General features: G+C 49.6%; 1 protein-coding gene across 6 annotated transcripts in view; it reads left to right on the top strand.

Annotated features, from left to right (window-relative positions):
• The window catches only part of NOL4L (nucleolar protein 4 like), a gene marked incomplete at its 5' end in the record, with an annotated part of 139408 nt that overhangs the window by 104994 nt on the left and 6909 nt on the right, over positions 1-27505 (top strand). For all 6 annotated transcript variants that reach the window (XM_082225991.1, XM_082225990.1, XM_082225992.1 and 3 more), the window contains 3 exons: positions 22725-22996; positions 25079-25264; positions 25597-25788. In XM_082225991.1, the coding sequence (XP_082082117.1) occupies positions 22725-22996; positions 25079-25264; positions 25597-25788 (650 nt within the window). The remainder of the gene's footprint in view (positions 1-22724; positions 22997-25078; positions 25265-25596; positions 25789-27505) is intronic.

Here is a 27505-nt window from a genome sequence, read left to right as displayed (position 1 = left end):
TGGGGTGGGTGTGTTTACGCGCGCCATTTCCTAATGCTTTCCCCGCATTTAAAAATCCCTCTGCAAGTAGAAAACCAACGTGCGGCAGAAAGAGCATTATATGCAGGAGAGCGTTAGAAACAAGATTTCTCCCACCTGCAGCCCGAAATGGTACCCTAATCTGCCACCTCAGGGCTACTTTGTTTTTCTCCTCATGTACATAGTCTAAAGTCATTGCGTAAACCTGGAATATCAGCTAGGTGAGGCCCTGAAATAATAATAATAATAATAATAATAATAATAATAATAATAATAATAATAATAAATTTTATTTATATCCCGCCCTCCCCAGCCGAAGCTGGGCTCAGGGCGGCTAACAACAATCAAAATAGCTCAACATTCTAAAACATTCATTATAAAATTAATTAAATCAAAAAGTGTTCATAACGCCTTTCATTTGTTAAGAAAGCAAAATTACGAACCAACGTGTGGATTTGTTGCATTGTGCTGTCTCCAGCAAAAGACTACTGCTGACTTTGACTGGTCAGGGAATCATTCAGGAAGCACATTTGACCCTTGGCTCCTCCTCTGTTTGGTGACTTTATGATGTCCAAGTGCATATTCCTTTACTCCAAAGTGATGCCATCTTACAGGATCCAGCTGACTGTGGGGTGGGGAGCGGGGGGTGGGAGAGGTGCCCCCCCCGATTGTCCATACCCCCAAATTTGCCTGGAGAATAGAATCAGCCCACACAATGGCCATCCCTGTTGTGGTTGTGGACAGTTCTGGGATTGTTATGCCTGGTGACTGGAACCGGCACCTCTTGCGGGAAAGTGGAATGCAGTGATTCCACATTTAAGTGGTACCCATAGCTCAAGGGTAGAGCACATGACTTGCATGCAAAGTCCCTGTCATCTCTAGTTACAGAACCTCACATAGCACAGCTAGGAAAGACCTCTTTCAGATCCTGGAGAGCTACTTCCCATCAGGGCTGGCAGAAAAAGGCTTGGTGGACTAATGGCCTGCCTCGGTATAAGGCAGCTCCTTATAGTTTATGAGCCTGTGAGAGAAGGATGCTGCAATCGAGCCTTTGGAAAGCCTCTTAAGGAGCTACTGAGAAGGAGTTCTCCCTGCAAGGAGTTCTCCCTTTAAGGGTGGTGTTAGGCAACAGTCCGTTGTGTGCCATGGTGCAGTGCATAGTGTGTGGGTGACAGGAAACGCCTTGTGACGGGCAGTATATTTTCCAAATTTAGAGAGAGAGGGAGGGAGACGTAGACGCTAGATTGGGAGAGTGGCTTGCAGGAAAGGGGCTTCAATCCTTCTGCTGCACTGTTTTACCAACTAAAATGTCCTACTCCCAAAGGTGCCACTTACTGCAACGACACTTTCCGGGTCAAATAGGCACCCACCCACACCAGAGAATTACACAGGCGAAGGGGCTCATCCATCCCGGTGAGCTCCCAATCCTTAGTTCCCCATGACTGCTGCTTCTAACAGACAGCTGCATGGAAAAAATATCATCTGGTTCCAAATTGCAAAACTCTTCTAGATAGAATAAGGGCCTGGCAGAGGACTAGAAAAATCTGATGGTGTTCAACATATTTTAGGGATTGGGTTAATAAGTAACAAGTCTTAAGATCTAAAAAATATATATGAGAATTTTTAAAAATTCTGTTCAGAGCATAGAGAACATATTCTACAATGATGTTTCTTTCATTGTTGCAAGGTCTTAAAACAAAAACCACTGCTCCCCTGCCCTGTTGTCAGTTCAGTTGCTTGGCTAAATAAGAAAATGTCTTGGAAGAAACCATCCTGCGAGGTCCTCTCCGTCTTCAACTTGTTATGAGCACAGGTGGGAGGCATGACTGGAATTTTTTCCGCAGGTGGAATCTTGTGGGTGCTTCTGCCTTTCTCACCCTTGTGACTCCCCAGGCATCCTGGCAACAGTCAGGGCTGATCACTACTTGCACGATCTTGAGCATAACTAGCTCTGCTGCAGAACGTTCCTCTAACTTGAATCGGTGCCGAAGTTGAGGGCCATGTAGAGAGATCTTGTGCCATGCAGGGCTTGCAGCTGGTTGTGGCTTGAATGGGAGGAAAGCGTGTGAGTGGAAGTGGAGGTTAATCTCCCTGGGGAGGGGAGCGCAGGTAATTAAGAGGGGTCAAAGTTGAGCTGTATGGGATGCATGGGAGGAGGCTAGCTGAGAAGGGGAGGTGTTGTGTTAACTCTGCAGAACTTGTTAGCTTTTGAGAGTAAATAAGGGGGTGGAAGTCGAGGAGTTTGGGTCAAAGTTCATCTCCATGGCATTTGGATTGACTCTTGTTCTGGTTTCTTGGAGAGCTTGAATCCTTCATTGTCCCCAGAGGCCTCTGCACAGAGGCAGCTGGAGGAGCCCGAGAGGAATTGCCTGGTCCCAGAGAGCACCCAGAGCTGCCTTGTGCTGCTCTCAGACAGGGGTGGGGTAGGAAGAAAAACATCCCTATGTTTAAAGCAAGAAAGGGCCATTGTCCCAGCACACTCCCTAGCAGGGCCCATGGGAGCAGGGCATTGGGGCCTTGTTCCTTTCTGCCTCTATGCACACAGAGAGCTTGTTGCAAAGTCTCCACCTTTGATGAAAGGCAGGTAGGGGTTCTTAAGGTCTCTTAACACCTTGGGAAACTTTTGAGCAGAATTTGCTTCTTTTGGGAGTGTCACCCAGAGAATTGCTGTTGTTTGGAAACAGATCAAACTAACCAACTAACAAGCCGCTGGGAACTGTCAGGATAAGCCTGCACAGTTTGTGAGCAACCCTACCAAACAGTGCGGTCTACCATGATGGCCTGCAAGATGCTTGACAGCCTCTCCCGTTTGTGCAGCCACAAGTAGCAACAAAATCTGGAGGCTTACTGGGCTCAATGGGTCCTGGCTCAGAACAAAGATAATTGATCCAGCGAGTCAGAAATCTGCCTGCCACCATGGCAAGCATCCCATTGCCCTTTGGTGAAGGTGTCTCTCCTCTCCATTCTGGAGGTGAGGAGGATGCAGGGACCACCCTCCACAGCTGGGCTGAGCTTCAGACTCCACAGTACAGCTGATGGGAGCTGGAGAGGAAGGCTGGTGCTTTCCTTTTTTGGTGCTCTTTGGTAGTGCCCCGGCTGCTTAGTGCCAAAACAAAAACCCACCCTTCCCACTCAGCTCTTCAGGTGGCTGTTTTGACACTTGGCAGCACTTGTCACTGCAGCTTCACTGGACTTTGAAGACCCTCGAACTCCAGTGCAACTACAGGGACCTTGCTTATCTTCCTCTACAACTGTCATAGGACAGGGGTCAGCAATGCAATCCTATGTGCATCTAGTTGGAAGTGGATCTCTTTGAGTTTTATGGGACATTTCCAAATAAGTGTTCAGAATGCTTCATAGGAGAAGGTATGTTCTGGGGAAAGGGTGTATGATGGATAGGCGATGAATGGGCATTGGGATGGTGTTACAGTGCCCCTTGCAAGCTTTCTCAAAGAGTCTTTCTGCCGGATCTGGGCCCTTCTGCACCAGCCTAGAGCTGCAGCAGTAACTAGCTGAGACTTTCCACCACCCCACACATAGTTTCCATCCTTGCTAGCATGCGCTCCCAGGCTGCAGTTAGGATTGCTCTCTTAACTGAGATGTATCAGGAGAACCTCACTTTGCAGTGGCAAAAAAGCAACTGGGTAAACAATTTGGCAGGCCCAGCAGAAACAAATACAGTCGTACCTTGGTTTAGAACCATAATCTGTTCCGGAGGTCTGTTTGTAAACCAAAACAGGTTGTAACCCAAGGCACACTTTCGCCAATGGGGCCTCCCAAAAAAAATGTCTGTAATCGGGGGGAAATGGGTTGTAATCCAAAAAAAGGTTGCAAACCGGGACACGCACTTCCGGGTTTGACGTGTTTGTAATCCAAAACGTATGCAAACCAAGACGTATGCAAACCAAGGTACCACTGTATACACACCTCTTGCATTTTGTATTTCCTAAACACTCGGTATAGTTATTAAATTTGCTCATGAAGTCTAGGAAGACAGCTGCCTTATACCGAATCATATCATTGCTCCATCTAGCTCAGTATTGTCTATGCAGACTGGCAGCAGTTCTCTGGGCTTTCAGACAGGGATCTCTATCAGCCAGAGATTGAACTGGGACCCTTTGCATGCAAATTAAGCTATGACCCTTTCCCAAGTTTGGTGGTGGAGACATGCAGAAGTTTCACCAAAGAATGTCAAGATCCTGTCCAAAGGGGAATAATATAATCCTAGAGTTGGAAGGGACCTTGAGGGTCATCTAGTCCAACCCCCTGCAATGCAGGAAGCAATAACACAAAGGAGGAGGTATGGCTTTGAGAGGAAGAGCCTGGGCAGCAGCTGTTAGGGTTCAGGTTCAGGTTTGGAGAGGTGCTGGTGTCCTGAAATCGCTACGAGGCCTTGCACTTTGGTGCTTGTTGGCTGGGCTGGTAGATGGAGAATTGGTTTGGTACCGGGGAAGCAGAGCTTGAGTCTCACTTCCGCTGTCATGTGGGATTGTATGAGCTCAAGGATCTGCCTCAGTTCTCCATCTGCCAGAGGGGCATAGTAGCAACCTCTCTCATTCTCAGGGGGTTGTGTAGGTAAACCTACTAGAAGTAAGTCAATGGTTAGGTGTCAAGGAGTGCAAGAAGGGTTTGTACAGTAAAACGTATTGGGAATTAAAACAGCTTTGGATTTTATTGATGGCATTTATAATGAAATATGGAATTAATGTGAGCTGCTTTGAAAGTCCAATGAGAATTAGTAAGCAGGATCAAAATCTTAGAACAGTGGCATAGAACCTCAGTCTCAGGAGCAAAATGTAGCCCACCAGTGTCTGTCCCCTTGACTCTCCGAAGGTCACAGGATGCTTTGCATCCTCCATTGCTTTTGTCTGGTTGGAATGTGGCTCTGAACTGCGTCGAGGCCCCTTTCTGCATGGATGGATGGAGAGAGGGGGCAACATTTGACTTTTGCATGGGTGTACGAAGTCACTCCCATTGCTCTGCCCACTTTTGCCTCTGACCCTGCTCCACGGATACGTTCGACCCCCGACCAAGATTGCCCACAACAGAACACACTCCACTCCTGTCTTAGGAGAAATAAACATCAATAGTTACGGTAATAGGGGACTCAAATTGCAGGGAAATGGCTTCAAAAAGTTCTGAAGGGCTGTTGCCATTGCTGCCCTTGAAACACATAGCACCCCAGTTTTTCTCCTAAGAGAGAGTTATGCGGGGAAATCTTCTTCAGCCTTTTGGAACAGCTCAGGCTACAGCAAGGAAAAGCCAGCCAGCCAGCCATGGTAGGCTCCTGATAACCAGTGCTTGTGACACAAGCACCCTTCACACCCATGTGTGCGTGTGCATGTGTAATTTCTGGGGGAAGTTCACAGTTGGTTCATAATTCTTATTAATCATTGCCCCTGGTATGGTATGCTGTCTGTTGCTAGCTGCGCTATGCCCTCTGCCAGTGAAACTGATTCACTTGGTGCTACTTGGAGTGGTCTGCCTCTTCAGAGGGCAGGGAGAGAAGCCTGCTTAATTCCTCTCCTAGTTAACTATGGCTGGGCTGGCAAACCTCTGGCCACCCAAATGATGTTCGACTCCAACTCCCATCACCTCCAGCCAGGATGGCCTGTTGTCAGGGATCATGGGAGTTGTAGTCCAGCAGCGCTGGGAGAGCCTCGGGTTTTCCCATCCTTGTGCCAGTGTAGGGAGGGTGAAACTGAGTAGTCTGGATGGTAAACAGTTTTTGATCCAGTCAGTTTCACTCCTGAGGAAAAGAAAGAGAATGCTCTTGAATGGCAGGGCAGTAATGTTGCACAGGTGGTGTCTCACCCCCTTTCTTCTTTTAAAAATATTATAGATGCAGTTAAGTGCTTGTGTGTTCACAAAATTTTAATTAAAATCTATGTAGTGGGTGGCCTGAAAATTGTGCCAGGATATACAGATGTGCAAAAGAGGTCATTAGGTATGCAGTGGTGCTGATGCTGAGTCCTGTTAAGGGTCCTGTAGTTCAGTGATTCAGCAGATACTTTGCATGCAGGGATGGAACCTAGCAGGGAAAAACTTTGGAGAGTCACCGCAGAGTGGTGAGTTGGGCCATTGGCTCATCTTGCCTGGCCTTCCCTAACCTGCTGCCCTCCAGGTGTCTTGGATTATAGCTCCTTTCTGGCTGGAGAGTGCCATGGGGGATCTAACCTGATATTTCAGTGACTCGTACTGTTTCAGTGGATTTACAAAGCAATATGGTAGCCTTGTCTGCTTAGCTCAGGCCACATTCATTTCCCAGGTACATCAAATCAATCATATTTACTTATACGCAATGTTTGCTCAGTAAAATTGCTCTCGAGTTGCTTTATGACAAATTAAGTGACAACAATAATAAAGCAACATTCATAAAATCAGACGCATATAAAACAATATAATAATAATTCATGTCATAATTGCCATTAATACAAAAAATCATTCCATTAAAAACAATTCAATGTAAAGAAGTAACTGGTAACAATAAGGCCATGCGTAATAAAACTGGCTTTCAAACAATTAAAACATAATTAAATTCAATCACCTATCATTACCAATACAGCAAAACACACGCACTAAACCCCCTGAAAACAGCCTCCACAGATTTCTCAAAAGGAGCTGTATAAAGCACAAAAAGCACAATACGACAGTGCAGTGCAGATGTGCAATACACTCAAATCCTGGGGAGAGTTCTCCCATGTCAGTCTAATTTAGTAGAAGCAGAATTCAGAATGAAAACCTATACATTCCTGAAGCACATTCCTCTCATCCCCACCCATCAAACTCAAAAAGGGCTGGATATTTGCATGCCCTATACCAGCTCCACACCAACGGAAATAATCTTAATACACTTTCATGAGGAATGGCCTGTCTCGTTCAGAAACCATTTAGCCTGCTCTTCCCACCTGAGACGCCTTTTACATTTCCTTTCCCCTCCTCTCGCCAGGATAAGTTCGAGAAAAAATCCACCTCACGTTCAGAAACCAAGTAGATATTGCTCTTGTGACAGAACTCCAAAGCGGGGACACTGAAAAGTGAAATACCACAGTTTGGAGCATTTGGGGTGGGGTCTTCTCAGCAGGCTAGATGGTTCACAGACGGATTCCTTCTTTGTGCTCTTCCCCAATAAGGCACCAAGAGCAGGAAAAGCAGAAAATGCTGGCCGGAGTGGATATGTGATCAAAGTAAAAAAGAGCCCCTCTGGATTAGATCTAGGGTGCATCTAGCAGGGCATCCTTCTTCTAATTGTGGCAGGGCACGAAGGCAACAGCCCTCCCCTGTGCTTTGTCCTCGGCCCCTTGAATCCAGAGGGGGCATGCTCCTGCGGAGGTGGAGGTCCCATGCTTGGAGTGCCAGAGTACCTTGCAAAACCAAAGGAAGAAAATGAACAAAAAGCTGTGAGCTACAGGTATTGGCAACCCATCAGTACAGCCATAAGAGTTGCATCCACTAAGTTATGCTCAGAGTTGACCCAGTGATGGGCCTAAGTTAGTCATTCCTTTTAATTTCAGCGGGTCTTACTCTTGAGTAAGGCTAACGTTGGCTACAACACAGTTTTTATGCAGCCTTTGAGAACAATAGACGACCCAAACCAAGCAAAAGGTGACTCAAACCTCTCCCCACCCCTCTTTTGCTGTTTCTGCCTGGAAGTCTTTGGCTGGGTGTCATCCTGCTGCAAGATACTTATAAACCTCCAGAATGGCAGAAGGGAGCCAATTAGTGCTAATGGATTTGGCACAGAAGGGTTAGCTAAAAGGCATTGGGAAAAAGGCTTTGTCATCAACAGAGCAGGTAGAGTTCGTGTCAGGTGATGCAAGGTTTGGGGCAATGTGTGTAGATCAGCATCCAGCACTCCTGACCTCTGGAAGGCAAGGTCACTTCACGCAGTGGTCCTTGTGGCCTCTGCTTCCCAAGGGAGAATGATGCACTCACCAAGTCCTCTGCCGAGGAACAGAGCCTGGGAACACCACCACTGAGGAGCAGCGTGTAGTTAAGCTGTGGAACTGGCTCCCAAAGTCATGGAGGACCCAGACATCAGTAGCTACCAGCCACAATGTCTATGTCCTAACTCCGCTGTCGGAGGCGTTAAGCCTCTGAATACCAGTTGCTGGAAGTCACAAGTGGGCAGAGTGCTGTTGCGCTCATGCGTTGCTTGCAGGCTTCCCATAGGCATTTGGTAGGCCCCTGTGAGCACAGGATGCGGGACTCAATGGGTCATTGGCCTGATCCAGCAGTCTATTCTTATGAAGATCTTTTTATGCCCAGTTGCCAGGTGCGTTCTTGGGATGATGCCCTTTGCCCTGCGTAGCACTCTAGTTTTAAGGAATTTATATCCTGCTGTTTACACAAGTTTCAAGGTAGCTGACAAAAAATAGTACAATAACAATAAAAGCAACAAAGCGTTAAAATCAGTAAAAACAACAACAACAAGCTAATAACAAATCAAGCATCAGATTCGTTATTTGTAGCCAGTAATTAAAAATACATAAAATAGAAGCCAGCTTATTAAAAAAGGAGAGGCCACTTAGCATAAAAGCCTGTTGGACTTTTGGAAGCCTAGGTGAGCAGAATGGACTTCACCTGACCCCTAAAAGGTGTCACCATGGAAACGGCCCCTCTCCCTTAGGCAATCTCTGAAGATGGAGGAGCTTCTGAAGATCTTGGCTGACAAGCAAATGCATTTGGAAGAAGAGGGCCCTTCACATATCCTGGTCCCATGGCTCTTGGGGCTTGAAAGTTGAAGTCTAGTGCCTTCAGTTGAGCATGCAAAATAGCTGGTGTCCAGTTGAGATCTTTCAGCATGGCATGATATATTCGCAAGAGTCGAGCCCAGCCTGGCAACCTAGTTGCTGTATTTTGTACCAGTTGTGGTTTCCAGGTGCTTTGAAGATCTGAAACAGTATTGATCAGCGCTTTATTTCTTGAAAGAGAGGTGCTGGATCTCACCGTGAATGCCTCCATGGTTCTCTTTTAATGGCAATGGCATCCACAGAAGAAGAAGAAGAGGAGTTTGGATTTGATATCCCACTTTATCACTACCCGAAGCAGTCTCAAAGCAGCTAACATTCTCCTTTCCCTTCCTCCCCCACAACAAACACTCTGTGAGGTGAGTGGGGCTGAGAGACTTCAAAGAAGTGTGACTAGCCCAAGGTCACCCAGCAGCTGCATGTGGAGGAGCGGAGACGCGAACCCGGTTCCCCAGATTACGAATCTACCACTCTTAACCACTACACCTCACTGGCTCTCCAGTGCTGGAACTGAGTTCCAGGGAGTCCCAGCTGAAAAAAAGCCCTGGTGTTGATCTAGCCTGACTGTTGCGAGGGCATGGGTAATTGTGCCAAAGCCATCTCTCTCCAAGAAGGATGCTCTGGAGTACATCCTGCCTCCTGTCAGTTGACTTGCTCCTTTTCCTGGCCCAGCACATCATCTCGTTCCTCCTCTTAAACTGCACCCCCCCAACCTGTGGCATTTCATGCTGCTGCTTAACTTTGACCATTTCATGTCAAGTGTTATTAGAATTGGTGCATGCGCAAAGTGGCAAATGACACTCGAGGGGTTTTACTTAAAAAATAAAAAAGGACAAACTTTTTCGGGGAAGAAAAATTAAGGGAATGTAAAAATGCACAAAAGAGCAACAGAAACGGCGTAATACCTCTTAAGGCAGGTTCTTTGGGGACAAACAGTGGGGATGATCCGTTGCACACAATGGTGGTCTGTGGTGGTGGGTAGGGAGCAGGAACAATGACTCATCTAGGGGAAGGAAGCGCCACATAAATGGCCGGGTTTTTTAACTACTGTAGATGCCAGTGTTGGGTATCCAAACATGGATTCATCCCAGCGAGACCCAGACTGAAATTCTTTGAGGTCCTGAAATACCAACCACACAGTTCCATGCTGCAGTTGCAGGTCTGTCTTTCCCCAGAGAGCATGAGTGTTCAGCCCCCCCCCCCAACAAATGAAAAGGCAAAGTTGAACCTCCCAAGGCCTGGAAGGGGCTAGGGCTGGGAGGGGGCCTCCCCCACCACTTCCTGCTATCTCTGGAGAAGCAGCAGTTGCTGTTCCTCTTGGGCTGAGTCAAGACCTCCCCTCTGCTCCTGATGATTGTGGTGGGAAACTTACTCTTAATACAAGCAGCAGGCAACGTGCATATTCAGCGCTCAGGTGATTCTAAATTCAGCATAAATGATGTAAATGGAGCACATTTACTCGGAAAGTTTCCTGATGGATGGAAGCAAAGTAAATTACACAATGGACTGCGATTTTGGGGGGCACAGATGAGGATGAAGAGGGAATGAATGGCACAGAGATTCATGCTGTTGCTGAATGAAAAATAATTTAAGTCCTTTGACTTAACATAGGCTGGGTACAGGTAATAGTTCTTATGAGAGTTGAAAGTGATAGGAAAGAGCCATAATGGTTCGTGATGTTCCTGATCATTTATTTTACCCCACTATCCCCATCTCCAAGTGAAGCTGTTTTTGAAAGTCTACAAGACCTGCCTCGCCGTGTGTGTGTGTGTGTGGCAACGATGGGGGGGGGGGATTGTCTTCGGCCTAATTAAGTTGCAGCAATAGTGTGCAGGGTCCCATACAGAATATAGACCCCACCTGCCCCCCACAAGGGTTTGTTGGTCACGTTCCACAGGAGTCTCTGCTCTGTTTCTGCATGGGAGGTACTTGAGCTTTGGTTCGACCCTCAAGGTTCTTCTCCAGGGCAGGTGTCAGCCTTGGAACGCGGAAAGTAACAAGATGGGTGAGAGTGTGTTTGCACATGTGCAGAGCTGACTTCTTCACCACATAGTGAAACAACTGAGATGCACTGGCATCTCTGAAATCAGGGGGATGAGATTCCAGGTCGAATGGACGGGCTTTCCACGTCAGACTGGGTTTCAGTACCTCCCATCTTAAAGAATTATTATACTCATGCTCCAGTACGGGGTGGACTGTATATATGTTTGGGGCAGCCATGCTATGCAGGAGCCCTGCTGGGACTGGTGTTCTTGCATCAGGGCGCTGGGTGCCTTAGGCAAATGAGAAAGTGCTTCTGCCACTGGTCCTCGCGCCTGCCACTCAGCCTTGGCGGCTCCAGCGCTGGCAGCAAGAGAGGAAGGGAAGGGCTGGGAGTCGGCCGGTACAAGGAGACACCTTTTTTCATACGCAGAGGGCAGCTCCCAGGACAGTGCTTCTTTGTCCTTTCTCCCCACCCAGACTCAGCTGAGGTCATGTTGGGGGAATAGCTAGAAGCTCCCTGTTTTGATTTTGGTACTGGAAAGCATCCCGAGGGCACCAGGTTGCAGGAGACTGGCTTAGATATTCACAGGAAGAAAGAGCTGAGATCTTCTTCCTCCTCCTCCTCCTCCTCCTCTTCCTCCTCCTCCTCCTCCTCCTTCTTCTTCCCTCCATCCATAGATCTCAGGATGGTTCACACCATAAAGATAAAAGATAAAAAACGCAAAATAACAAAAACAAGAAGAACAAACCAACCAATAACCCAATCCCACAATGATATTAATAAGCCAAATGACTGGTTAAAGAGGAATGTTTTCACCTGGTGCCCAAAGATGTATAATGAAGGTGCCCTCCGAACCTCCCTGGGGAGAGCATTCCACAAATGGGGAACCACCACAAAAAGGCCCAGTCATGTTGCCACCCTCTGGACCTCCTGTGGGGGAGGCACACAAGAAGGGCCTCAGAAGGTGATCTCAGGGTATAGGTAGCTTCATATGGGGAGAGCTGGTCCTTGAGGTATTGCAGTCCTGAGCTGTTTAATGCTTTAGTCAGAGCAGGCATTTGTAGGGAGGGGGTGTCCCCTCTGTGCTTCTGATTTAAAGCTAGTGACCCCCCACTTGGCTATGACTATGCTCAGGGTCCAAATCCAGAGATGTAGTGTGGTGGGGGCAGGGGGGCAGTGGCCCTGGGCGCACAGTTTTGAGGGGGCGTGAGCCAGGTGCACCCACGCAGGGATCCCCACCCTGCCTGCTGCCGGGGGTCTCTGGGCCGCAGAGCCTGGCCTTGCTGCTGCGTCTTCGACTCCTTGCGGAATGGCTGCTCATTTGCTCCTTTCACAGACAGTGAGGGGGCGCAGAGGGAGAGAGGCAAGAACAGGGAACCTCAGTGTGGCCCAGCCCAGTTCTCCTCCCAGCCGCCGCCCCCCTGCACAGGTGGGCAGGTAGTGACTGCAGCCCTGTTTGGCTCTGGTGGCAAGGGCTGGGCTGGCGAGGTGGGCTCCATTCACCCTCTGTGCCCTGCCCCTGATCGGTGTGTTTGCATGTGCCCCGGGTGCCGGCAAACACCGCTACACCTCTGCCCAAATCTGTCCTCAGCCTGCTTTCGTTTCCACCTGCCCTCCTCCCTGCTCTCCCCCCTCCTGTCAGTGAATAATTGATGGCCCTTTACGTCTCACTGGCTGTTGTTACAGCAAAATGCCTGTGGGATGCTTTGGAAGCTCCTGACGGTCTGGTTTTTAGCCAGACCCAAGTTCAAACCCATGCAGAGGGAAGGACGTTTCTCTCCATGGAAACCGAGGCTTCTGTTTTCTCCAGGAGGTTGACAGAGCAGCTCCCAGGGATTCTTGAGCGGCTAAGGGAGACTTCTCCACCACTAGCATTGCCTGCCTGCCTTCCCAGACAGTGCCAAGCCCAGGGTCCTCCAGGGGTGCCTGGGGTGGGGGAGGAGATATATTCAGGAAGAACCCCCCACTTCAGAAGCCTGAATGCTGGTTGGTGGATTATTCTGGGAGCCCTTGAGATCCTTGGGTGGTGATTGGTGGGGCTGCCTCCGAGGGAGGGCCCATTGTCCTGCTATAGGATTTTTCTGTGGGCTGCTGGCGCTTGTATAAGCTCATTGTTCTTCAGAGTCAAAAGAGGTTTTTGTCTCCCTGCTGGTGATGGGGTAGGAGGAGGAACGACTTGCCCCACACCCACATAGATAATTCCACTTTCCGCTTTAGATGGCCGTGTGCTTCCCTCCTCATCTGCCCACCCCACTCCCTTTCATTCAAGCAAGACCCCCAAAGTGGGCCACTTCCCCATTGCCCTGGCTGTCAGGGAGCAGGTGCTGGAGATCACGACAGCCCCCCCCCCCAAATCCGTCCCTAATGATCTCTGCAAATCCTGCACTGCAGCAATGAGGATAAGCCAGCTGCCTCCTCCTCCAAAGGCAAAACCCGCTCCCAAATTAGTCTGCAAAACAAGCGGCGGGTGTCCTTCTGCCCTCTGCCCCAAGAGCCATTTTGCTCTGTCCCCTTGACATTTTCTGCCTTGCAGAGACAGGGCAACAAGACTGCCGTGGGGGCGGGCAGCACCAGCTGCCCACCCCCCACATTAGTCAGGTTGGATTCTTATAGCTGACATGTGCCATGGGCTTGAATAATAGAATTGTTGAGTTCAAAGGGAACCCAAGGGTCATCTAGTCTAACACCCTGCAATGCAAGAATCTCAACTACATCAGACACGACAGATGGCCATCCAACCTCTGCTTAAAAACCTCCAAGGAAGGACAGTCCACCACTTCTAGTGGGAGTCCGCTCCACTGTTGGACAGCTCTTCCTGATATTTATTTGAATCTCCTTTCTTTACACTTGAACCCATTGGTTCAGGTCTTAGCCTCTAGGTGATATCCTCCAAGTGCCAGCCCTTGAGATATTTGAAGATGACTATCATATCGCTGCTCGGTCTCCTCTTTTCCAGGCTAATACCCAATTCCCTCAACCGTTCCTCATAAGGCTTGGTTTCCAGACCCCTTGTCCTTTGTTAAGTCTCCCATCAAGGCTGTGCAGGTGTCTCTGGTGTTAAAGGCAGCACTCCCAGCACAAGGGTGGTCTCTCTTCTCCTGTCTTTCTGTCTGTCTCTTCCCCACCCGCCAAATCACTGTCCCTTAGAAGATGCATTCATTCCCTGAGTGGCAGCAGCCTGTCATGGCTTGGAGCCTGTGGCGAAACTGAAAGAAAGACCTGGCCTGTCTGTGGTTTTAGCAGCACCCCAAAGTTGGATTTTTGCACATGGGTGTACAGCCCACAGAACTGTGGGTTGCTCTCGGCCCAGTATACCTGAAGGAGCATTTCCACCCACATCGTTCTGCCCTAACGCTGAGGTCCAGCGCCGAGGGCCTTCTGGCGGTTCCCTCATTGTGAGAAGCAAAGCTACAGGGAACCAGGCAGAGGGCCTTCTCGGTAGTGGCGCCTGCCCTGTGGAACTCCCTCCCACCTGATGTCAAAGAGATAAACAACTACCTAACATTTACAAGACATCTGAAGGCAGCCCTGTTCAGGGAAGTTTTTAATGTGTGACATTCTAATGTATTTTTAATCTTTGTTGGAAGCCACCCAGAGTGGCTGGGGAAACCCAGCCAGAAGGGCGGGGTACAAATAATAAATTATTATTATTATTACTATTATGGTTGTCAGTACAGATGGCCAGCATGGTGCCATTCCGCTCCTGACCACACGTGGAACAGGCATGTGGTTTCTTCCTTGCAGGCTTGTGATGCTCCTCAGTCCACCCTGAGTCTGGCTTCGATTCCTCTTCCCCACACTCCTGTGCCACCACCAGCTGTTCTTTGCCCAGGACCACATCACCTGCTGCCCTCCCTCCCTCCCTCCCTCTGCGCAGGTGTGGGTGAACAGTGGTAACTTCACCATGTAGACAGTTGATAAGCCAGTTTCCAGTCTTTGTCCGGCAAGCAGTGACGGGGAGAATTCGTATTGCACCTGACCAGAAAAGGAGGCCGAAGTGGTGGAATAATAAGGGGGGAGGGATTAATTCCCTTCCCCACTTGTCAGTGCAGGTGAACAGCTGAGCCAGGTGGCTGTATGCAGACTGTGGGAGGTCCACTGGAGATGCCAGTCGCTGAGTCTGTGGAAAATCAGGGTTGCCCTCACTGTAATTTTAATATTTTTATTAAATTTTATTAAATGTTACAAAAAAGAAAAGAAAAAAAGAAATAGAAACAATACATAGCCATACATTAAAACATTTATCTACACAATTTTCCAAAATGCAGACTAGAAAAGAAGACTATAAAAGAAAGAAACAAGAAAAAGAATGAAGAGAAAAAATACTTTTCATAATTGATTATTCTAAATTAATACTTCAAACATTACAATATATAAATCCTAGTTAAAATATTATAAAAGACTTTCACCACATGTCTCTTGGTTATCTAATTCACCTTTACACCTGTTCTTCAGTCACTTCCTTTCCTTAAATTCTTTCATAGTCCATCTAATCTTTGCATTCTCTGTATTCTTCACAAGGTTAGGGTTGCCCTCACTGTAGCTTCTGAGCAGTCGTAGCTGTTGTACGGGGCCCTGTGATTTGGGCTTGGTAGGGATTAATGCTGGAGGAGACCTAAGGGAAGGGCAAGGAGTCTGGCCTAAGTACATGCTCCAAGAGGATGCACGTCATGGGAGTCCCAGTGGTTGTTTCTGAATGAAAGAAAAAGCCATTTGCGGGTGGAGGAGAGGATTCTGCCCTTGACCTTCCCTCCTCCCAGTTGCCACTCCCACCCCTTGCTGGGCCAAAGTGCTTGCACGAGGAGGGGCTTTGCAGTGGTGGGGGTGGGGATCTGGACTGCCACTCTAGTTTAAAATCCCCCTCCCCCTCCATGCTATGTCTCTTCTTTATAAATGGCAACTAGATGCTCCCACTTTAATATGAGTACTTGGGACCTCTTGCAGTTCAGAGCAGACTGACACGACACAAATTTAATTCGTGGAGTAAAATGCCATGCGGTGAAGCGATGGCTGCTAGCATTGGCGGCTCTTAAAAAGTATTAGTCAGATTCTCTGAGGATCGCTCTATTGAGAGCTTCCAGGCTTGGCAGCCAGTATTTTGAGGCATTCCTCCTCTATTTGACTGCTGGATACTGGGGGCATACGGCATGGGAAGGCTGATCATGCTCTGCTGATGAGCTTTGCAGAAGCATCTGGCTAGCAGCTGTTTGGAACAGGAAGCTGGTTTTGGTGGGACCCACCTTGGTCTGATCCAGCGGACAGACCCTCCTTATAATCTCAGCCCTTTGCTGCAGTTGAACATAGGAAGCAACCCAGTATGACTGGTTAATGGGATTTGCACAGGATATGGGACCTTTTTCAGTTCTGAGGCTGGATATGTGAGGGAGAGGGGGGCAGTTCCTGCCCCAGCAATCCAGAATAATTAAGGCAGTCTTTAGGGTTCTTTGTGTTCACCATGGTTGGGGAAGGACTCGGTGCCTAATTCTTGAAGATGAATAACTTATGCCAATTAGCAAACATTCCTTATTTGGGGTAAGTTATTTAGGTTCGCTTGACCTGGTGGGAGGGAGTGACAGGGGGCAGGATCCTGCACAGGGATCTTTCAGTTCATTATCATTAATCTAGAAAAGCTCCTCTGCTCTTCTCCCCCCAGCCAGCCATGCCCTGGAAGGCTTGGAAGGTAAGGCATCCTTTTCATGGAGTCATAGCTGGAAGGGACCTTGAGGATAATCTAGTCCAGCCCCCTGCAATGCAGGAATGTTCACTTGTCCCGTACGGGGATCGAACCTGCAACCTTGGCGTTATCAGCAGCATGCTCTAACCGGCTGAGTCCGACTTCAAGAGCAGTTGGGGATGAGATCCTGTTCATTCCTTGGGTGGGGAAAAAACCCCAGCAAGTTCAATCCTTCGTCTTTTTCTTTATCCGTTTCTGTGATCCTTGCCATTAGAAACAAGCCATCTCTGCTTCCTCTGCTGTCGGTGGAGAAAGCCAGCTCCGTTATATGGCTTTAGTAGAAATGCTATAAGGAACTAAGTATAAATAGATTAATAGAGCTTTAAAGGGGAAAATATGGTTAGAATGTGTTAAGACAATTATAGGATAGAAAACAGAGAAAGATGGAAAGGAATTGCTGAAACAATTAATAGAAGTGGAATACAAAAAGGGAGGCGTGAGGAGGTTGAGGAAATAAGGGAAAGAAAGATAAGATGTTGAAATTGGATTGTGTATTAAATGGTTTTTGTTTTGTTTTGCTTTGTTTTTTTTATTTTGTATTGTATTGTATGTTTTTTTCCCTTTATGGTTTTTTGTAGTGTTGTGTTGAAATTCTTGGAAAACTAATAAATATTATTCTAAAAAAAAAGAGAGAGAGAAAGCCAGCTCTGCAGGGAAAGGGGCCCATTGAAACTTCTCTCTTCTGCCAGCCTGTGCTGCAGAGAGTGGATGGGACTAGATCAGCCTTTCACTGCCATGTGCTGTTGGCGCTCCAGCAGCAGCTCGGGGGCTGCTGCTAATCCAGGGAGAAGCCAAGGAGCAGGCAGCAAGGATGGTCCCGAGGCAGCGCACACTTTCTCCCATTGGCCTTTGGGGAGGCCTGCCATTGGCCAGGCGCAGAAGGAGAGGCTCTGTTGCTGTGGCAATGCCTGCCTGGGCTCCCTGCACAGCAGCCTGGTGCGCAGCTCGTGCCTCCATGGCCAGGAATAATTCTCCTTAATCCTTCAGAGAGGCATCATTGGATAAAGCTGGGAGCCTCCCTCCGGGAAGGAGCTGAGAACAGGGGGAGGGAAAGCCTCTCAAACTGCTAGGCTGCCTATTCCCCTCCCTCCCTCCTGCCCTCCTTCTCCTCTCCATTCACTGGCAGAGATCTGCCCCCATTACAGGAACTATGCTGGCGGGAGTGGGGAGATCCCCCATGCCCAATGGATCTAGGCAGGCACCAGGCACAAAATGGAAACGTGTGACAAAGCGGGTAGCAATTCACACCATGCAAGAACTGGCGGAGAGGTGGAGAGACTAGGCCAGAGTACTGGCAAGGTGTATTCCGCCCATCTGACTCGCGTATGTCTGCCTGCAAGGCACATTGTGCACTGATGTTCCTGGCTAAGGAGGGATCTGACACTGGAATTTTCATATGCAAGTGGGACTCTTCTCATACCAATTCTCTTTCTAACCAGCTGTATCTTACAATGCGCAAAGCAAAACATGAAAATGTCCTCTTGTGTTCAGGATTTCTAAGAGGCTCTAGGGAGAAGGTGCCTCTCTCCAGGAGTGGCTCAGAGGTACAAGCAGGCCATTGCAGTTATTTGGGACAGTGAAGGTGCTGAACGCCGCACCCCTGGATCTCCAGCAATATCTCTGGCAATGCCTCTGCCCTCACTCAGTACTTTGAGTATCTGGCATACCCAGCTGCAGAACCTGTGGTAGCGGCCACCTTCTCTACCGAGAAAGTTGGAGAAGCCCAAATTCCCCCTCCAAAGAAAGCAGTGAAGGACCAGGGTCTAATGTGACAGTATTGCTTCCATCTTGGTCAGTAGCAGCTCTTAACTGATAACAGAAGTTCAGGCTGCGTGGGACTCTAGTTCATCTTTCCACAACCAGGTGCCTTCCAGATGTTTTGGACTATGACTCCCATCAGTCTCAGCACGGCCACTCAAAACATGTTGAGGGAGCCGGACTGGGGAAGACTGGTCCAGTCTTTTTCTGCTTCTGCAATCTCCAGGCATGCAGTGTCTCTTCCGACCAGGCCTCCATACCCTCAACGGATGCTGAAATGGTAGATATGCCCTCGAGGCAGCTTCCTGTGTTCCTGTGCATAATCAGATTGCCCTCCCTCTGCTCCGCCTTGCAGCCAGAGGAGGAAGGCGTGAGAAGGTGGAGTTATCACCCAGAGTGCATACTCAGAATTGCTTAGCCTAGTTTAGCTTGAGTACTCTTAAACTCGTGGTCCAAGGGCTTTCAGTGACCGACGGATGGCATAGGAATTCTCATCCGTGTCAGAAATGACTCTGGATAGAATACAAGGGCTTGTGGCACCTGGGCAGAACAGGAGAGCTGGGCAGAGATGCCAGGGGTGTTACGTGTGTTGGGGGGGGGCAGCAGGGAGAAGTGGCTCCTGTCTGCCGCTTGCAGCGAGATCTTGATCACAGGGTGGTGCCACGGAGTGTTGTTTGTTGCGAAGGACGGAAGGGCCTTGGCGAGGGAAGCCATTCCGCAGCTTCCTTGTAGATTGCAGGGGAGGGCGGGCAGGCAGAAGGAAGGAGAGCAGCCACACCTCCCTGCTCCCCCCCCCCTGCAGCTCCCCGTCTGTCACAAGGACGCGGGGCTTTCTCCACCAGCAGCCGCCTGACCCTGATTGTCCTGCCACCTGGGTGAGGAAGCCAGCAAGAGGAAGTTGGGGGCTGCCATCTGCAGCTCCTTTGTTCAGCACCCAGTGCTTGGCCTGTGCAGGAAGCAGATTTCTGCGAGGCCTTTGCCCTTTCCCCTCTCCCCGCAGAGTTGCAGCACCTCGCGAATCCAGGGATCTGCTGTGGTGGCAGGCGGCATGGGCGGGCCGGCCAGGAGGCTTTGGTGGGGAAGGGTGCGTGTTGCAATGTGCCCCGCAAGAGGCTGTGCCCTGAAACACAGCAGGTGGCTGCGCGTGTGTAAAAAGAGACTGCCCACTGGCACCTGATTTGGATCGTGGAGAAAGCAAGCACAGGATGAAGGAGTGCATGACGTGTTTGCACCTTCTTCAGAGCTGCGCATGAGGGCAAGAGGTTGGGATGTCATCTCCCAGTTAAGCTGCTGTGGATGGAGGTGGTGAAGGCCATGCCCTTCTGTGGTGCCCAAAGTCACAGCCGTGGTTTGGGAAGAGGCAGCACAGTGCCATTGCTGAGGGGCTGCTGGGTGCCTAAGTGTGTAAGGAGGCAGAGCCTGCTGCTGCGTGCGAAATGCTGCCTGGGCCCTGCGCTTGTGCAGGCAGGGAGACCTGCTGTCTATGATGGATGCCAGGGCTGGAACAAATGTGTCTGAGGGGGGAAGGCAAGGCACGTAGGCGATCTCCATGGGAACCAGGGGAGCAGCAGAGCCTGGCAACGGGGGGGGGGGAGGAGGAGCGGGAGGTGGTACATCCGCAGGCTGGGTGGGGTGGGGTGGGATGGGAAAGATGGGAGATGGCAGGCGCCGTTTGCCTTGCCCTCGTTCTGCAGGTGGGGGATTGAGGCCGAGAGAGTGCTGTGCCCAGGGCCACGCGTTGGCAGGCTGGCTTTGTGACCACAGTTGCAATGGCAGCCAAGTCCATTGGCTCCCCTCTGCTGGACCAGAGGAGCATCAGGTGCAGACACACATGCTCAGGCATCCTGTGGCCCTTGCTAAGTGGCAAGAGGCATTGTCGTTGCCTCTGCACCCTCAACACAAGGCGCCTGGATTCCGCTTTATTTTCAGTCCAGAGATGTGTTGAGGAAGGCAAGGGACGGGGTGGGCTTGCAGAGAAATGAAGGGCCACGCTCTGAATCTCTGCCCCCATAGCTAGCGCAGGGGACAATCCTTTTTAAGAGTTCTGAAAGCGACTGGAGTGAAGCTTCCTATCCCACTGGGGGGGACGGGGGGGGGGATGGGACAGGAGGACACACACATTCACTCCAGCACCTCTGGTCAAGCAGGTTTTCCAGGTTCTTGAAACAATAGAATAAACCTGCCAAACGGGTTTACTGAAGGCCAAAGAGGGCTGAGTGTACACACCGCAAGCAGCCATCCTTCTTCCTCTCTCTCGGCTTAAGTATCTTCTCACCAGTGTGTACGAAAGGCATCCTTTCAAAGCTGCCCACAGGAAGAGCTCTGACGTTTGGCTCTCACCTTTTCCCCCTCCTGAGCTTTCACCCTCAGTCGGTTGGCATCCGTCTTTCTCAGGAGACAACGGAAGAGTGTGCCTCTGAGGGTGAAGTCGAACTGTTGGAGAGTTACAGCGCCTGCTGTGGCTGTAGAGACTGATACAGGAGAGACATGTTTTGTTGCAGGTGGAGGCACCTGGTTTTGCTGCCACAGGTGCACTGTGTGTTTCTTCTCTCTGTGCTCCTCCCAGTGGTCATTCCTCCTCTGGTCGCTGCTGTGGATATGCAGCCTGACTGTCCCCAGGCACTCTGGTCATTTGCAAGGGGTTAATGTTGCCGGCTTCCATGTCATCCTCAGTAGTCCTTTGGGAAATGGAAGTTCCCGAAAAAGAATTGCCCAGACTCCTTTGTGAGCTGCTGGTGTGATGCTGCCCTCTAGATGCTGTGGGCTGCAACTCCCATCATCCCTGGCCACTGGCCGTGCTGCCTGGGGCTGATGGGAGTTGTAATCTAAAGTATCTAGGGAGCCCCACCCTTGCTGCCTCTGCGCTACTTCATGATATTTCGTATAAAAAGGGAGCCTTGGGAGCCTGAAGGCAGGTGTACAAGACCGGGGTGAGTGGGGGTGGGACTGAGTCTCAGTGGCAGGGAACTAACTGGCATGTAATTCTAAAGGACTATGGACATGCTATCTCACTAATATCTGCCTGGTAAGAAATGCCAGTATTATTTCCACATTTGTTCATTTTGATATTTCTGCACCACCCTGTTCACCATACAGTCACAGGGCAGTTTGCAAGATCTTAAAACATGCAAATACATATACATGTTGTTGTTGTTTAGTCGTTTAGTCGTGTCTGACTCTTTGTGACCCCATGGACCAGAGCACGCCAGGCACTCCTGCCTCCTGCTGTTTGGTCAAACTCATGCTGGTAGCTTCGAGAACACTGTCCCACCATAGAATCATAGAATAGAATCATAGAGTTGGAAGAGACCACAAGGGCCATCGAGTCCAACCCCCTGCCAAGCAGGAAACACCACCAGAGCACTCCTGACATATGGTTGTCAAGCCTCTGCTTAAAGACCTCCAAAGAAGGAGACTCCACCACACTCCTGGGCAGCAAATTCCACTGTCAAACAGCTCTTACTGTCAGGAAGTTCTTCCTAATGTTTAGGTGGAATCTTCTTTCTTGTAGTTTGGATCCATTGCTCCGTGTCCGCTTCTCTGGAGCAGCAGAAAACAACCTTTCTCCCTCCTCTATATGACATCCTTTTATATATTTGAACATGGCTATCATATCACCCCTTAATCTCCTCTTCTCCAGGCTAAACATGCCCAGCTCCCTTAGCTGTTCCTCATAAGGCATCGTTTCCAGGCCTTTGACCATTTTGGTTGCCCTCCTCTGGGCATCTCGTCCTCTGTCGTCCCCTTCTCCTTGTGCCCTCCATCTTCCCCAACATCAGGGTCTTTTCCAGGGAGTCTTCTCTTGTCACGAGGTGGCCAAAGTCTTGGAGCCTCAGCTTCAGGATCTGTCCTTCCAGGGAGCACTCAGGGCTGATTTCCTTCAGAATGGAGAGGTTTGATCTTCTTGCAGTCCATGGGACTCTCAAGAGTCTCCTCCAGCACCAGAATTCAAAAGCATCCATTGTTCGGCGATCAGCCTTCTTTATGGTCCAGCTCTCACTTCCATACATCACTACTGGGAAAACCATAGCTTTAACTATACGGACCTTTGTTGGCAAGGTGATAAGTATATGTACATATACATATACATATACATATCTCTGGTGAAAACATCTGCACAAAGTAAATGCAACATAAATGGAAGTAACATAAAATAGCAATGGGTAAAATAGCAACAAATCATGCACACCCTCACCCTCCGAAGAAGGTGGGCGAAAGAGGTTTCCTTTCCCCTTCTACAGTTTGGGAGCTACCACTGAGAAAGCTCTGCCCTGGGCCTCAGGGTGGCTTGGTTGGGGTTTTGTTTTGGGGGGGCTGATGTTGAAGAGGGAAGAGTGAGATTGTGCCTTGGGTGACAATATTGCAGGAGCTGTTGCTGTCCCTTCCCCGCTGCGGGCTGCAGGTTTGGGGCCACCACGGTAGCAGCATCTTGGGGTCTGTGGTCTTTCTGGTAACGGAGCCCCTTCCCATCTCTTTGCAGACGATTCCTCCTCGGAGAGCTGCAGCGGGAACGGCTCCTCCACCCTGAACCCGTCCACCTCCAGCAGCACTCAGGGGGATGCCGCCTACCCAGAGATGAACGGGAATGGAGCTGCCGTTCCCATGGATTTCAGTGCCTCCTCTGAGGACCAGCCCATCAACCTGTGCGACAAGCTGGCACCTGCCCACGTCACCCCCTCCTACCAGTCGGACAGTTGCAGCGCCGATGGCCTGCGGAGCCGTGCGAAATATGGAGCCAAAAGCACAGCCGAGGTGTGTGTGTGTGTGTGTGTGAGAGAGAGAGAGAGAGAGAGAGAGGTGTGTGGGGGGGGGGGAGAGAGAGAGAGGTGTGTGTGGGGGGGGAAGTGACTGTAGCAGCCAGTGGCATGGGGAAAGCCCCTGACGTGGGGGCAGGGGAAGGGTCCCTCCACCTAACATCCAGTGGCAGTAGTGGAGTTTCCCCGTGGCTACAGGCACGGTGGCAGAGTCAAAAGAAGACCATGTGGAGGCTGAAGCGAGAGCAGATGACCCATCTAGGTAATAGGAGAAGATCAGTCACCCTGATAAGGAGGCCCTGTGGCCTAGCCTTGCGTTAAATTTAGAGCACTCCACGTTTTGTGTTCCTTCGCCACCGTAGTCCACCGACCAGCTACACTCAGACCAGTGCCAGCAAATTTTCCTAAGCCAAGGGCCTTGTTCCTAGTCCTATCTCGGCCAGAAACATTTCCTTTTAGGACAGAAAGGAAGCAGAGTCACCGGCCTTTGGGGGTCCTGGCCCAGTGGCCCTTCTTTTGTGCGGTTGGAGCTTTTCGCAGAAATAAACGATGGTTGCCCATTGGGAGCCAAAACAGCAGTGGAGCCCTATGGCGTCTGCAGAGAATGACCAGATGACCAGAGCATGGTGAGATGAATGCACCATCTGCTTTATGGACCTCACAGAAAGGGGATTTCCATGGGCAAGAGCTCTCGCCAAGGTTCTGGGGGATTCGCAGTTGCTGTTGCTGACTGGTCCTCATGGTGGCTGAACCTTTCTGTGACTGCTTGGAACAAACAGCTGGGGGGCCCCCTCAATTTCCTGCTTTCCCTTGTGTGCTTCCTAGCATTGATAACAGAATGCTAGGCCTAATCCAGCACGGCTGTCCTCAACTCCCCAAGGTAGAAAGAAGAGGACACGTCAGACTGACCCATATTTGGGGGTATTAGAGGTTACCGCCCACAAACTTCTGCTGCACTTTCCTGCTTGTGTGGTGGCACCTGAGTAAAGCCTCATCTCACTGTTTATAGCAGAGTTTCCCCCCCAGAGGCAGAGGACAAGAAGAGTAGTCATAGTCAAATTCCTCAGTCAAGAGCTTCTTTATTTCTTGACTGGTTGCACGAGTGTTTCAGTTCCTAATATATACAAACTATTTACAGTGGTACCTTGGTTCTCAAACTTAATCCGTTCCGGAAGTCCGTTTCCAAAACCAAGGCACACTTTTCCATAGAAAGTAATGCAAAATGGATTAATCTGTTCCAGACTTTTAAAAAACAACCCCCAAAACAGCAATTTAACATGAATTTTCCTATCTAACAAGACCATTGATCCATAAAATGAAAGGAATAAACAATGTACTGCAGTCACACAATCCATCAGTAGCTGAACTGGGTCCCACACAGCCACACACCAAAAAAAAAAAAAAAAAAGAGCCACAAAAATGCAAAATAAATAGCAAAAGCAGACAGACCTCAGCGTAACACTCCAAATGGAAGTGTGGCACTCCAAACAGAAGCGTAACACTCCAAACAGAGCACATGTGACTTCCGGAAAAAGTTGGCAAACCGGAACACTTCCAGGTTTGCAGTTTTTGGGTTCCAAGTTGTTTGAGAAACAAGACATTTGAGAACCAAGGAACCCAGTACATTCTTTCTATATCCAGCACGGTATAAACTTTGTGTGTGTATGTGTGTGCTTTCCTTGTGCCGAAATTGCAGCCTGCAACTTCCTCCCTTTATTTGCACCTGCAGCTGACACCAATCAAGCCAAGAGTGCCACTCCTACACAGTAAAGAAAATTCTGAAACCCTCTTTAAAGATTAAAGGAACTTTTATCTGTTTCTTGAAGAATGTTTTCCTGACAAGGGGTGTGGACTTGGATCTTCCCAAGCGTTCACTGTAGGAGTGGTGTCGTTGTGCCCCACTCCGTCCCATTTTAGCCCTCTGCCTCCTTTCTCCACTCCACCCCCACAAATTTAGACAGTGTAGAAACCAAGGCTGAGCCCTCCCCAAGTTAGAGATCTGTGAGCCGCCAGAAGGCTAAGCAAGACGGTGTAGCCAGGGGGGCGGTTCAAAGTGCTGATTCTTTGTCTCCTCCCTCAGTCGCCTCCGTACAGCTCTGGCAGTTACGATTCCGTCAAGACCGAGGTCAGCGGCTGCCCTGAAGACCTGACTGTGGGCAGAGCTCCAGCCGCTGACGATGACGACGACGAGCACGATGACCATGAGGACAACGACAAGATGAACGATTCGGAAGGAATGGACCCAGAGCGGCTAAAGGCCTTCAATGTATGGGCAGCTCTATGTATGGGTAGCCATATGGGGGGAGACAGGGTTCAGTAGCATGGCTGCACCTTTCCTTTCCCCTGTGAGAGGGGAGGGACTACAGCTCAACGGCCAATCCCATCCTTTTCGCACAGATTTGTCCCCTGCTTTAACCCATCTGTGGTAACTGGTGTTGTAGACTCTGCCCGAGAGTTTCTGCTGCTGCCAGTCAGAGTAGACCACCCTTCCCCCAGCCTGGTGCCCTTGCTGGACTGGAGCAGACAATTGTGAACCAGGCAGGCTAATGATCCGTTCAGGTGTGAGGCAGCTCCCTATGTTCCCTGTTGTTTCTGCAGATGTTTGTACGCCTTTTTGTGGATGAGAATCTGGACCGCATGGTTCCCATCTCCAAACAGCCCAAAGAGAAGATCCAGGCCATCATTGAATCCTGCAGCAGGCAGTTTCCTGAGTTCCAGGAGCGAGCTCGCAAGCGCATCCGCACTTACCTCAAATCCTGCCGCCGCATGAAGAAGAATGGCATGGAGATGGTGAGGTTTTTTTATTATTATTATCCCCAATTCCTTCTGCATCTCCTCTCCTCTCCTAAGATACTTGAGAGCCATCCCAACCCCTGTTGCTTCCATTCCTTGTTCACATGAGCCTCACTGAACCCAGTCTATGTAATTGCCCTGTGGGATGGCATCGCCACGCTTTTGCCATGATAAGGAAGACTTGGCCACTTAGGGATGCCTGTCCAACTCACTCTCCCCCCTGGGCATCCTCCATTCTCTGACCCTTCCCACTGACCTTGCTGAGTCACCTGGGTGGGATGGGGTGGGGTGTGTGTGTGCAGGGAGACTGCTGTTAGGTCATGTGGCCTTTGGTCATGGGGCCCCATAGCAGTTGATAATTTCCACCACTATGTGAAACTTCTGGGAGAGCTTGTCTGGAGAATTAGGGTGTGGTCTCACTCAAATGCTGGCAACAGTCTTCTGTTTTGCATCTTATTTTGGGAATGCTTGGAGATCTTGAATTGGTGCTTGAGTCCAGTAGTGGATTGGATGTTTGTAGGAAGCTGAGACCATCTAGTCAAGACAAAGTTGCTGTTAGGAACAGATTCACTGAGAGTTTTCTTGACTTGGTTTCTGGGTCACTTACATGACAGCCATCAGCTGTGACTTGGTCTGCCCTAACCAGTGGCGGAGCAAGCCGATTGGGTGCCTGGGGTGGCACGCGTGCCCTGCGCCTGGGGGCGGGGCCAGCCACCCACAGGGGTGAGGAGTCTGCCTGATTCCCTACAGCTGAGGGGGAGAGAATGGGCAGACTGTTTGGGGCAGAGCAGAGCCTGAGGTGGCTCCAGCCACTGCGTCACTCCCAGGAGAGATGCGTGGCTTGGGTGTGCTGCACGCCCCACGGTGAGTGCCGCCCACCATTTTGTCATCCCCCCCCCCAGGGAGGACACACTGCGCGGGCTGCACCTGCCGCACCCACTTTGCTACACCCCTGCTTCTAGCAAACTGTATTTCATGTCTAAGTTTTCTAGCATTGCCTAAGTTCAGAAGAGAAGTTTTGTTGGCATGTTTTAACATTTTATCCTCTAAGATCCTAGGTGGCAGATTTGCCGTAGTTCCCTACCATGTTAGGTGCTGTCCTTTCAAACTTAGAATTTGAAACAGTCTCTCCTACATACCTTTGCTGTATATTTTATAAAGGGGTTAGAGAAAGCATAATTTATCTCTTTATGAGCCGGCTTCCTGGAAGATCCTTGGGGGCTCTTTTGAGAGTTTTCTTTGATGGATCTAATAAATGTTTTACCAAACAGGTGACAATATATATGTGAACATTCTAATGTATCCTTGACCCACTACAATGGTTTGTTTCCAACTTGTCACCTGGGAATTATTCATTGATTCTATGGAGGCTTTGATTTTTGTGCATCTTCATATGTTCTACTTTGTTAATGGTCGGTAAACATTTGATTGATCTGCCTTTGGCCCTGGAGAGCCACCAGGTAGCAGCTGTGGCTGAGAATGCTGTGGCACAGCACCTTTTCCTGGAAATCATAGATGTTGCCACTGTTTCATGTGCCCAGGTCACATCGCATCAAGGTTAGGTTGCTACAGCACATTTTACACTGCCTTTGAAAACTTAGAAACGTCAGTTGCTGAAAATACATCAGGCAAGGCTGTGGCTGTGGATCCTGCGCATGTTGCTGTATCTGGTGTTCACTGATCTTTGTTGGCTTCTGGTTTGCTTGTGGGTGCA

Source organism: Podarcis vaucheri (genome assembly GCF_965113315.1).
Source record: "Podarcis vaucheri genome assembly, chromosome: 6".
Taxonomy (NCBI): Eukaryota; Metazoa; Chordata; class Lepidosauria; order Squamata; family Lacertidae; genus Podarcis; species Podarcis vaucheri.
Note: the sequence above shows the minus strand (reverse complement) of the source record. Positions and strands in the feature narration are given on the sequence as shown.